Source organism: Pygoscelis adeliae, unplaced genomic scaffold, assembly GCF_000699105.1.
Source record: "Pygoscelis adeliae isolate BGI_AS28 unplaced genomic scaffold, ASM69910v1 Scaffold193, whole genome shotgun sequence".
Classification (NCBI taxonomy): domain Eukaryota; kingdom Metazoa; phylum Chordata; class Aves; order Sphenisciformes; family Spheniscidae; genus Pygoscelis; species Pygoscelis adeliae.
Window position 1 is genome coordinate 14,955 of NW_008824406.1, and position 12,001 is coordinate 26,955.

Genomic DNA, 12,001 nt, shown 5'->3' on the forward strand with positions numbered 1-12,001 from the left:
AGGCGGTGGGAAAGGCAAGGTATGCGGGAGGCCGCCTCCACACGCTCGGCAGCGGTAGAAATAGAGAACGAGAAGGAAGGACTTGCCAAAACCCGAGCCATTAAAGTCACGGAAATTCATTGAAACTCCTTTTCCAACACTTAACTACCTCTCTCAAGCAAAACAAACGGTTAAAACCCTTCCCGTGCACTCCGTCGATCTGATACACGGAAAACAAACAAGAAAAAAAAAATAATAAAATAAAAGAGATCCTTTGAAACGGAACTTGCTCGTAAAGTGATGAGGACAACACGCGCGGCTGGGGAGGCTTCCCTTTTTTTGTTTTTTTGTTTTTTTCCTTAAATCCCAGGCTAAGAGTACAACAAACATTATTGCTGGCGCTAGCTTCAACCCAAGTGGCGCGCACACGACTCCCTGCACCCGTCCGAGTCCTTTATCACCCCCTCCCCTCGTCCCCTTTCCTTTGACAGCGACTTGGGGACAAAGCCCTTCTCGGTTTGCCGGTCACAGTGGGTGGAGAGGGGAGGTCACAGTGCGTGGGGTTGAAGGTCACAGTGGGCAGAGCAAAGGGGATCACAGTGCAAATAAACCAGGTAGTTCCCTTTGCTCAAGTCCGTTCGCCCGCCACGGCAGTGCGACCCGTGGCGGCGGACCCTGCCTTCCGCAGCAGCGTCTCTCGCCCGCGTTTATCTGCGCTGTTTGAAGCCTTGCGAGCCATCGGGACCCAGGGGTTGCCTAATCACATTACTGGGCTGCCTGGTGTCTTCCGGCTGGGAGATCCTCGGCGGCCTGCAAGGAGAAAGGGAGATCAGAGGGGGAGGCGACAGGGCTGCGGGAACGCGGGACGCCTCCAACAGAGACTCCCCCACCCGCCCCCGCGGGACAATCGTCACCGCGTTGCTCCCCGGGATGGGGAACGCCACCGAAATCGAACTTTCTCTCCAAAGGTTCGGGAGTCTTACTCTCGAGTAGTTAAGACCCACGTTGCAACTGCAGAGGGAGCACGGTGCCCTCAAATAATCCGCATTCGTTTTTAAGCTCGACTCTCCCGCCTGCACGTGGCGGCTTCCCTGAAGTCAAAAACCCCAGCAAAGATGAGGATACGCCCTGCCAGGATAACTCTGGCTGCCCGCGCTCCTTTCTACATCCACATCACACCCTTCCAAGGGTCCAGGATAACCTTTACGGCCTTATCAGGCACTTGCACCTCCCTTAACTCCCGCGTATTTGAGCTTTATGGTGCCCTGCTTGCTGCCAAAGCGCTCCTTTCTCCTTGCCGGCCTCGCTTTGCTCTTCAAGGAGCTCGTCCCCCTCCTTCTGACAGGAAGGTGTTCGCAAGGAGCACGCACAGAGATGCCGCAGCACGAAAGGCCGCTCCCACCTAAACAAGACGGGTTCCCCCCACCTAAACAAGACGGGTTCCCCCCACCTAAACAAGACGGGTTCCCCCCACCTAAACAAAATGGGTTTCTCCTGCTCTTCTTCAGGGCTCGCGCTGCCCAATATTCGTTTCCTGGCTTCCGCGTACTCCGCCTCCCTTTGCGCCAAGGATTTCACGGGGAAGGCCGGTCTGCTGGCGGAGTTGGGATTGCTGAGCACGCCGTTGGTCGTCGGCCTCTTCAAGATGCGGATCTGCGGGGGAGGACCTGCAGGAAGGCTGTCGTCCTGAATCACGATCGGCACTTTAGGAGGAGATTTTGATTTTCTACTGTTTGAAAGAAAAACATTTGGTTGGTACTTGTTTTCTACGGCGAGCATGTTTTTCGCTCTGCGTGCGAATTCCTCCCAGTCAGATGTCATTCCCGTGATTAAGAGGCAGCCTGTAATAATTAAAGACCTCGTTATATTTGTAACCCTAAACTAGAACAGCAGGCAGGTTTGCAGATTAGCTCAGGAAGGGACAGAAAACCAGTCCCTGCCGCGTTCGACATCTTTAAACTCGACCGAAGGAAAGGGAAGCAGACACCGGGCAAAAGTTTTAGCGCTTCTATTTGAAGATACCGGTATGAGCACCTTGATTCCATTCCCTGCAAGGACTTTTAGGGCTCCTCTCGCCAGGATACCCAGCCTTCCGCTTCAACCCTGCCATTTCCCTTCTCAGAGCCAGCCTTGGCCCCCGTCTCACCATCTGAATTTTTTTTTTTTTATGGTCCCTTCTCTGTGCGGAAGTCCCAGAGAAGTAATACCATGATTCTTTAAGTGGCCTACTAAGAATCAAAAGGGGAAAAACAACAACGAAAGACTTGTCAGAAGTGATTAGAAATATTTCTGCTAGAAGACAATAACACACACACCCCCGCCCCAACCCAAAGGAAGCAGGAAAAGAAAGTCTTACTGACGCAAGACACCGCAAGCCAATTTAGGGCCATGAGTTGGGATTACCTGACTCACCCATTTCTTCCTTTGAATGTCTTTTTCTTAAATGGCTTCCCCATAGCCGTAGCTACATCCAGTCTGGAAGACCCGGCTCTGAAATAAAATCACTCTCAAGAAGCTTTCCGCTACCCTCCTATGGATCGAAAGGGCCATCTAGTGGCACGATTACAGAGATTCCCTATTTCTGAACTCAAACCCGGCGCGCTCTGCTCGGTTTGAAGCTGTTTCCCCACTGTTCCCGCTCCCCAGGCCTTCAGATGTCCAACGGCACCTCAGGAAAACAAGGGTTTGTTGGTTTTTTGTTTTTTTTTTTTAACCAAACCACACAGCATCGTTACCTTTCCTTCTGCGTGATCTTCAGCTTCTTTTCCAACCGTCTGTCTATTTCCTACAAAAGAAGGAGATAAAAATAAAAACCTGAAGGCTCCTCCTGGAGATTGGAGTTTGAGCCCGTCTGCGCGCACATTTAATTTCACTCTTCCGTACAGCGATACTATAAAGGGGGCAGAGAGAGCGTGTGCCTCCATCTGAGGATGACTTGCAAATCAAGAGGCAGAGAAAAGCAAAGCCACCGCGTATATTCTACCGTAGCCATTAATACACCTACAGCAGGCGGCGGATTTTGCGTATCGCGGTGAAAGGGCTGCGAGGAGCTCATCTCTCATTTTAAGGACTTCGGCTGGCAAGAAAGCTCTGTGAAGAGTAAAGAGCCACGGGGAACACGCAGCAAGGTATTCCCAGACCCGAGCAGAAACCGGTGCCAAACCTCTCGGGCAGAGAGGCGGCAGCAGCCGGCCGGGGCGATTCACATCAGTCCACACGCTTGATTTCAGCGGGGCAGCTCAGCCCCGGAGCCCGCAGCCATTCGGAGGACTAGCCAGCAGGTCCGCATTCCAAAAAAAAATGCTGCTTACTGCAATAACCCTCCTTCACAAAAAAGCCCCTTGCCCTGCCCAACATGCACCCAAGGACTTGCCGGAGCAGAGCAGAGCCTGATTGCGCTTCTCCTTCCCTGTGCAACATAGCTGCCGAGTCATCAATCGGCGGAAAGACGCGTTAATCACCCCTGAATGCCAACAGAGTGTGGCTTTAAGCATGTCAACTTCTGTCCAAGGCTTGCATCTACCTTAGCAAAGGTGTTTATGTTTTGCAGTCGGAGCAATTATGCAGAGAAACCTTGCTAAATAGAAAAATAAAGCCAGCTTTCAGCCCCGGTCTCTCTTCAGGTAACCTTCCCCAACCTCGCTGATACCTTCAGATTCTCACGACTGCTATTAAAAGAGCCTCCGAAACAGCGATGTGTTTTATTTAATCGTCAATGAAGAGGGGAAAAAAAAAACCCCAAAACTACCTGAGAGTGTCCTACTTTCACCAGCCGATAACTGGGAATACTGAAGGAAGTTCCAAGCTTATGGCAGGACGCAGCTGCTCTACTTTTCAGGCCGGTCCGCTTAACTACGCTGAAAGCTCGCTGTCAAAAATCACAGCAGGCGCAACCCGGCAAAGAAACTGGTTTGCACGGCAATTCCCTGATGCCCCAGTAAGCAAGGAATGAACGCAAGTCGCTACAAGATGCCAAACCACGCTGTTTGCTCTTGCTCACGCAGCTACACAGGCCAACGGCCCACGGTAGCCTCCATCTAGAAGGGAATAGTTATAAACCATTTTGGGAAGATAAACGGTGGGCGGGAGGTTGAATTTTCTACCAAACTCTGTACTGGGAGGTGACGGGTGATTTGTAAGGACAAAACCAGCTCAGTGGCACTGAGCTGAAGGCCAGGTCACAGCTAGAGCCTCCTGCTGAGGGCAAACACACCTGCAGTTTCCTTCAAGAGGACTGGGAGGAAAATCCCATCCCAACGCTGCTCAGGAGGACGGAGAAAACGTACATCAGCTGCCTGCAAAGACAGAAGATCGGCTGTCCGGGAACAGGCAGCAGGGAAACGGATATCCCGGCAAGGATGAAGACGCTGTAGAGCGGCTGGCGGCGAACAACAAAAGTCCAATTAAGGGGAAGGGGTTAGCTCATCTGCCCGCACCACGCCAGAAGAGGTTCTACGCGGCTATAGAACAGTCTTTAAAACACTTTTTCAAACTCAAATAGTTAACCGTGCCTCCCCAGGGCCTCCTGGAAGCGGGGGACTGGAAGGAGGCTTCCTTAAATATCCCTTATTAAATACTTCAGCGCGTGGGGGGGAGGGATGACAGGAAGATGGGGCGGAGGGGGAGGGGGGGGAGCACGCTCAAGAGCATCTCAACCCATTTCACTTAGTTTTCGGCGCCACGCAGCAACTACGAAGCCAGCTGCGACTCAGAACCACAGCGCTGAACCACTCAACTAGGGCAGACAAGCTCGACAGCCCACAGCGAGGACCGCGGGGGCACAAAAGTGTGACAAGCCACACGGTAGCCACGAGGAAGGCTCCATTCTGCTCTCTCCTCTCTCCTTCGTGGCAGAGGAGAGATCGCTTTGACAAAAGCCACATTTCTACATTCCTGGTGGCTTTGCAGGTCAGTCCTGGGGCTAAAGTCGCGGCCCATACATTGGGCTACGAGATCCTGTAATTGCAAAGCGCCGGTTTGACCTCAGCATCTGAAGAACACCGATTGATGCCACTGTCACACTGACTCTGAGCACTGCCGGACAGCTCTTCGCACCCTCACACACACCAGACTTCCTCCGACTGCATCCCCTGACGCCAGAACCTGCAGCTTCCCCTACCAGAAAAAAAAAAAAACAAAAACCCCAGCTCTTTAATTTGCTCAACGCATGCAAACTTACTCGAAGGAATCCTTCAGACTCTGCCACCGTGACACCCCTCCCCAAACAAGCCCCTTACAGCCTCAGTTTCACCCCTTCCTCCTCCTGTGCAGACCACTTCTTGCAAAATACTCGATATTTTTGCCCCTCATCCCTCCAGAATTGCCAGGAGCCACTAAGCAAACGCGCACGGTCCTGGTTCATAAGCCACCGCACGCAGGCTCGACAGTTGCTCCGCAGCTGGGGAGCTCCTCACCAAGGAGCAAAGCGACGGGCAGCTAAAATATCCTCTGAGTTATAACATCAACGGCTGTTAGAACCGCTGTGTGCTCTCCAAAACAAGAGGCTTCCTCCACACGTAGACATCCTGGCAGAATAATATAAAACAATAATTCCCACCAAATACACACGTATCGCTCTCACCCCATCCAAACAACTGTCAGTCTTACACGATCCTCATAATTCCCAGCGCTGCTGAGGGGATTCCAGCTGCCTCCAGACATCCACTGAACTCTTGGGTAGAAAAAGCCTTCCTCTGTGTTCAAAGTGGATGGCTAGCGTAAAAAAGCAGCTCCCCACCTCACACACACCTCTTCATGTTGCGTTTTCTTTTAAATGCAGGGATTGACCCCGTCTTTTCTCAGCAAAAGCCACAGCACTGCAAACTCTCGGTGTTCGATACTACTACGTTTGGAATTGTAGGTATGGAGGCGTTCGAAACGTGGAGAGCGTTGCCAATTCAAATGGGCAGCCCTTAACCACCCTGCGAAAACAACCCAAGACATGAGTGGCCTCGCACAGCTAGCGGTTCGTGACGGGGATCACGCCGCACGAATTTACAAGCTTGAGAAGCAGAAACGCCTTGACATGGCTTATTCTTAATTTAAAAAAAAAAAAGAAATCCCTGCCGCTGCTCTCCACAGATCTGTTCCTCTGCTGATGTCATTCCCTTTCCACTGCTATGTCACACTGTCACCAAGCTGTGTGGGTAACGAGATAAAATTAGGACCTGACTTACAGGACAAGTGCCAGAAGAGCTACAACAACCCAAAGGCATGAGCTCAGAGGAGAGGCAATTAGACTTGGCATTTGAGGACATCACGCCGCACGTACCCAGTAGCTGGGCAGGTCGCACTGTACAAAAAACAGTTATTAATCTCCTTAAGAGGCTCTCCTAGCTTTCATTTCCCAAACAAACTTATTTATACAGCCAAAAACTAAGCCTCATTTACACCCCCGTTCAAAACACCCTCCCCAAAGATTAGTAAAGAATCTCAACAAACTATTTTTAGTGCTATTATGTCTAGATACTAAAAAGGACCCAAACAAACAGCATGAAGGACACTGTTCTTTGACATTTAGGCCGCATTGGTAGATGAGGACGTAATGGAAACTGAACTGCAGCCCCATCACAGCCATCCTTCCTACCCTTTAACCCCGAGAAAAACAGCGATGCATAGAAGGATCAATAAAATACCTCTTGGAAACCAGTTAGGCACAGACACTAACACACAAACCTGCTGCTTAGATCCGACACTCCTACGGTCTGTCATCCCAAATAAGAACCCCACCAATATAGCGGATGGTTTTGCGATGTTATTGGCGACTTGGAGATAGATGGTGTCGTGTCCCCCCCCGACACCCCAGAAACGTGCCCTTCAGGAAGGGATGCCCCTATGGAGGACGGCTCCTACGGGTCGTGGTTTCACACAGGGTCGAGGCACCATCCCAAGCAAAGCCAGTTCTCCAGCAGAGAGAGGCCCGAGTCAGCCCTAGCTGTTGTCTAAAGAACTTTGTTGGAATAACTGTAGCGCGTCAGACACGTATAAAGAATTATCCTGCACATCGCTGCCAGCAAAGACTCTCTAAACAGACTAAATAACAGCAGCTCCAAGCTCTGTGCTGACACGGGGGAAAGGAACAACAAGATAACTGCTGGCTATTTTTTATTTCAAGTTTAGTGAGTAACCATGACTGCGTGTTTGAAGGCAGGCAGAGACTTGGGCTTCCTACAAATCCCTTACGCTAGGAGGATATTTCCCCCTCTACCTCCAAAATTAGGTTACTTTGCAGAAATCGAGAGGAGATACCTACCAGCCCTCCTGCCAGGGCACAGGAGAGTCACCGGTAAAGGAAGCTGTGCTCTCCCAGATACTTGATAACATTTCAAATATGCGGCTCTAGAAAACCATTAACCACATTCTTTGGTGTATTTACTGGAGATTACTCCCAAACACAACCTTCTGCCCCTGCTCACTCAAATAACGTGCAAGATCAAACCCAGAAAGAGGGATTTTAGCCTAGAGTTGCATCCTCCCACACCAACGCTAAAAACAAAGCCTCATCTGCTTACTGAAAGCACCATCAGATACTCTGGCATCTTCTAAAGGACAGGAGATAAACTTCAAGGCCTGGTTAACATTCTCTTCTTTAGAAACAAAAATAGGTTTTAACATCTGAGGTTACCAAAGCTGTTAATGCGTACCCAACAACTTACAGCTGCAGATATCTGACCCACCACTTCACTGAAAACACCATCAAGAAAGAGCAGAGGAAGATAATCCTAAACTATCCCCAATCTGACTCCTCATTAGCTACCTATTTCTTTCCTCCGAAGGTAAATTAATCTTCTGTTAATTACTGGAACATTCCAATTCCTGAGGCTATTGGGAATCAGACTGCTCCATTAATTAATTCTCAGAATTACTCCACTTACATTAAATCCTGGCAGTGGACCGTACCCAAGAAAGCTGCAAATGCTTTTAAGGTGCGCTGGCGTTTACATCTTCCACAGCTGGATAACGCTTCTCGGCAGCTAGGATATTGAGAAACAAGACACGAGAGTATTTTTGGGAACACGCCTGGCAAGGGTTCCCTCTTCTCACAGGTGCCACACGGTATTCCCAGCACAGACATGTTCTGGAGAGGGGGGAAAGCATTTGGGAGGGCTGCAGCTGCTTCTCCCTCCCCACCCTTCGCACCTCCTGTGGCAGGCAGGTCGCACAGACACTCCTCGGAGATCCAGATGGGGAATATATTTACGCCCCTTATCAATCTAGAAAAAAATAGAGACTGAAAACTAGCAAAAGCCCTCTAATTTCCATGTTATTTCGCAAAGGCATCGGTACATCCCTTAACCCAGAGGATCACCCTTGCCTTCTGCACCCACGTCCCTGCACGGGGTCAATCAGCACATCCAGATGCTCATCAAGGTCTGCGAGAGCAGGTACGAAACAGAGACCGCTCCTGAGTGACCCGGGCAAGGCCACGCAGGACCTGCTGCAATATCCCAAAATCAGTATTTGCTTCACGGTATTAAGGTGCCTGTCCGTTCCCAACCTGCAAATATCACTTTTCATAGAATCACAGAATCATTAAGGTTGGAAAAGACCTCTAAGATCATCGAGTCCAACCGTCGACCCAACACCCCCACGCCCACTAAACCATGTCCCTAAGCGCCTCATCTACACGTCTTTTAAATACCTCCAGGGATGGTGACTCCACCACTTCCCTGGGCAGCCTGGTCCAATGTTTAACCACTCTTTCAGTAAAGACATTTTTCCTCATGTCCAATCTAAACCTCCCCTGGCGCAACTTGAGGCCGTTTCCTCTCGTCCTTTCTCATCAAATAAACTACCTCTGCCTAAGCAACGCTGAGCAGCAGGAACAGAAACTTTCGTTTCCCAGTTTCAAAATATTTTTGACGAATTACAAACACCTAAAGCAAATATTCAGTCAAAGTTTTACAAAAATCATTTTGGTTTGTGACGTCAAAACCCATCCTCACAGCCCTGGCATCAAAAATCAGCGGTTATCCTCACAGGTTTCCTCCAGGGTACAGCTCCTGCGTGCCAAAACCCCGCTAACTCGTCCTCTGATGTCACAAGTAGTTAGCAGACCGGAGGTCACAGCGTTACGCTCCGAAATATTTCCCTTTTGACTTCTCTGTACTTTGATCATATTTAGCAACTCAAAGCGTTACTAGGCAAAACCTCGATTCTCAATTCGGCCCTTTATAACCAGTGAATCCGCTGCCTTTGCTGGAGGGTGAAATCCGAGGTGGGCAGCCCTCTCTGCCACCCGCACACAGACCAATTTTGAGACGACAGAAACGAGGGGGGTTTTTTTTTTTGCAAACCTCAGGTGAACGGTCCTCACGAAGCGCCGCGGCGCCAGCAGGTGACAATCCCCATCCCCGCACACGAGGGACAAAGTTCAGTCACCCGCGTTCGGCTGCTCACATCCTCCCCAAGCGGTCGGTTATCAGATGATCGGGGGGTTTTTCTCTTTCCGGCGGCGATCGGTGAAGCAAGGCGCAGTCTAACCAAGGGACCTAGACTCTGGACTGTGGCAGGGTAAGTTTTAAGCACCAGCGAGGAGGTTGTAGGCAGCAGCTGGGAGCTAACTGCCCTGCAAACTGTCCATCAGCAAACTGAAGTGGAAAAAAAAAAAAGACACACAAGGAGATCATTTTCCTTAAACTGTTGTGGATTGCCAGACTAATATTTTTATCTCCACGGATTCTGACTTAAGTTACTAATTAAGATGACCCCCAAATCCTAGTTAGCGGAGGAATAAGCAATCAGTCCAGCTGAAGAGTGCCAATTCAGGGCTGCGAGTTACCAGTGACCCTGGACACGGGGCTTCCACACCAGTTTTGGAGCCCAGCTTCCCTCCTGACGTTTAATTATTAGTTTAACCAGGTAAATAGACTCCGGTGTCACAAACAGACCTCTCATTTGTGATTTCCCTCTCCCCTAAAGCCAGCTAGGCCACACAAAAGAAAAGCGAGCCATGCATTAAGTCATATTAGTGTTTACTAACCCAGACTGGGTCTTTGAAGCCTGGCGCTTCAATCCTTACTCATAACTTAAGACAACTCACTCGTTATTCACAAGCCGGTTTTCCATCCGTAACTCACAGAGAAGCAAAACCCTCCCCATTTCACAGCCATTTCGAAGATTTAATTAGATAGCAATTAGATAACACAGATCTAGAGGCCCCACGGAGTTCTGCTGCACCAGCATTAACACCGCTGTGCCTGCAGGACTCCTGGGGTAGGCGAAGCTGCCGGAGCGGAGGGCATCTGCTTGGCATACGGCCACTCGGGGCGGGGGGGCACATACCCAAGGAGCTGCTCCTTTTTCTGGCAAGCACTGGGTAATTCTGATGACACAGAAACTAAAAGACAAACAGAAGCCACGTTAAAGACCCCAAAAAACCCTCTTGAGAATCTGTTTTACAGCTACCTGACTGACTGAACCAAAAGGTCTGTGTCAGGTTTTGGGGGGTTTTCTCTGTACCTATTAAGATTTTAGTGCAGCAGATCTGCAAAAGCTAAATGAGGTGACTTTGTAACTAGGAAGCCACAGCACCTCCGGTCAGCCCAGAACCCCCTTCTTGCCGAGAACCGCCTTCTTTAAGGCCTCAAGTAGAAGTTCACAGCCCAACACCAAAACCCACACACGCAACAATGGACGAGTACTGAAACTGTGATGCCCTTTCTGTCCTAACGAACACCCTCTGGGTGGAATATTAAAAAAACTACACACCGAGAAGCAGGCAACACATCTCAGAAGCCCACCGTGGATCTCCTGCTACATCACTACTGCTTCCTCAGAGATGTGCTGGAGGGTCTAAAAAAAAAACCAAACAACTCCTTGGGTTCTCAACTGCGTAAGGTATTAGGAGAAGAGTATGTGTTTAAAGCTGCTCCTTGGCGTCTCCTATGGTTTTTTGCATGTTCCTCTTGAGTACTGACCACGACTGTCACGTTCTCACGCCTTTACGCTGGGATCCATCTCGTGCCACCTCAGACCCACGCCAAATAAGATATAGGTGGAAGAAGAAAATAAAGGGAATTCCTTAAAAAAAAAAAAAACCCAAACCAGAACACAATGCGACGGCAGGACCAGGCCAGCTCACGCACTTTTCCTGCGCACGATTTTTCCTCTCGCACCTTCGACGGAAGACCCATCTCGTTCGGGCAGTTCCCAGGCTCCCCTGCTCAACGACTGCAGCAGGGTTTGAGGCGCAGAGAACGGCAGGTGCACCCGAAATCTCTTTCAACTGCTAACCAGCGAGTCAGCCACGCTGCCTGCTCTACAGCTCAGCCTCTTCCTGCCCTCTCTTCCTCTTTTCTCCACCTGCCTACCTCCGGTAGCTTCGATTTCTGTAGCAGCACGGAGAGCCTGCAGTCCCTGACTGCACCGGCATCCATCCGGACCACGAAAAACGCTGGACAAGACGAGTTGGGCTCTCCTCTGCTCCACCCCGCTTAGCTTTTTGCTTCCTGCAGCCATCACCGGCAGCAGCAGAGGGTCTCCTTCCTGACGGGCAGGGTTTGAAAATGACCTTTCTAAACCACGACGGATGCCAGAAGGCAGCTCCCGTCTCTTCTCTTACGCGAGGAGAGCTCCTGCTGCAGACAGCTCGCTTTTCTTGTTGCTCCAACTGCTTCTGCAGACACCCAAAGCCCCGACAACTGCAAAAGCAGCTGCAAGCGTGGCGGCGGCTCCTCGAGAAATCTCTGCTCAGCGGCACAAGCACCACCGAGTTTACGAACACAAATTTTCAGCAGTTTGGACTGGAAAAGGATGTGAGAAAGGACAGGTGACGGAGATTTTTCCTTCTAAGGGCTTTAAAAGAACACCTAAAAGGTACCAGCTGAAAGGACAAAGAGGAAAGACAGCCGATGGCTGGGATTTGAGCAGCCCTACAATTTTAAACCATTACTCAAGGCCACAGCTATCATCAGCTCCCGAGACGCAAGCTGTGTCCCTTCATGGAACGATTTAACAAGCGCCGGAATTAACTCTGCCGCCCGGCGTAAGGCTTCCTATGATTGCCGTCTCAAGGCATTGG

The 12,001-nt window shown here is 50.2% G+C and overlaps 1 protein-coding gene across 1 annotated transcript in view; it reads right to left on the minus strand.

The window, feature by feature from the left end:
• Window positions 1–341: 341 nt before the first annotated feature.
• SZRD1 (SUZ RNA binding domain containing 1) overlaps window positions 342–12,001 on the minus strand; it is a 14,706-nt gene continuing 3,046 nt past the window's right edge. The window contains exons 3-6 of the mRNA XM_009320426.1: window positions 2,715–2,764; window positions 2,392–2,469; window positions 1,454–1,708; window positions 342–789 (exon numbers count right to left, since the gene is read on the minus strand). Of these exons, the coding sequence (XP_009318701.1) occupies window positions 687–789; window positions 1,454–1,708; window positions 2,392–2,435 (402 nt within the window). The 5' untranslated portion in view covers window positions 2,436–2,469; window positions 2,715–2,764 and the 3' untranslated portion in view covers window positions 342–686. The remainder of the gene's footprint in view (window positions 790–1,453; window positions 1,709–2,391; window positions 2,470–2,714; window positions 2,765–12,001) is intronic.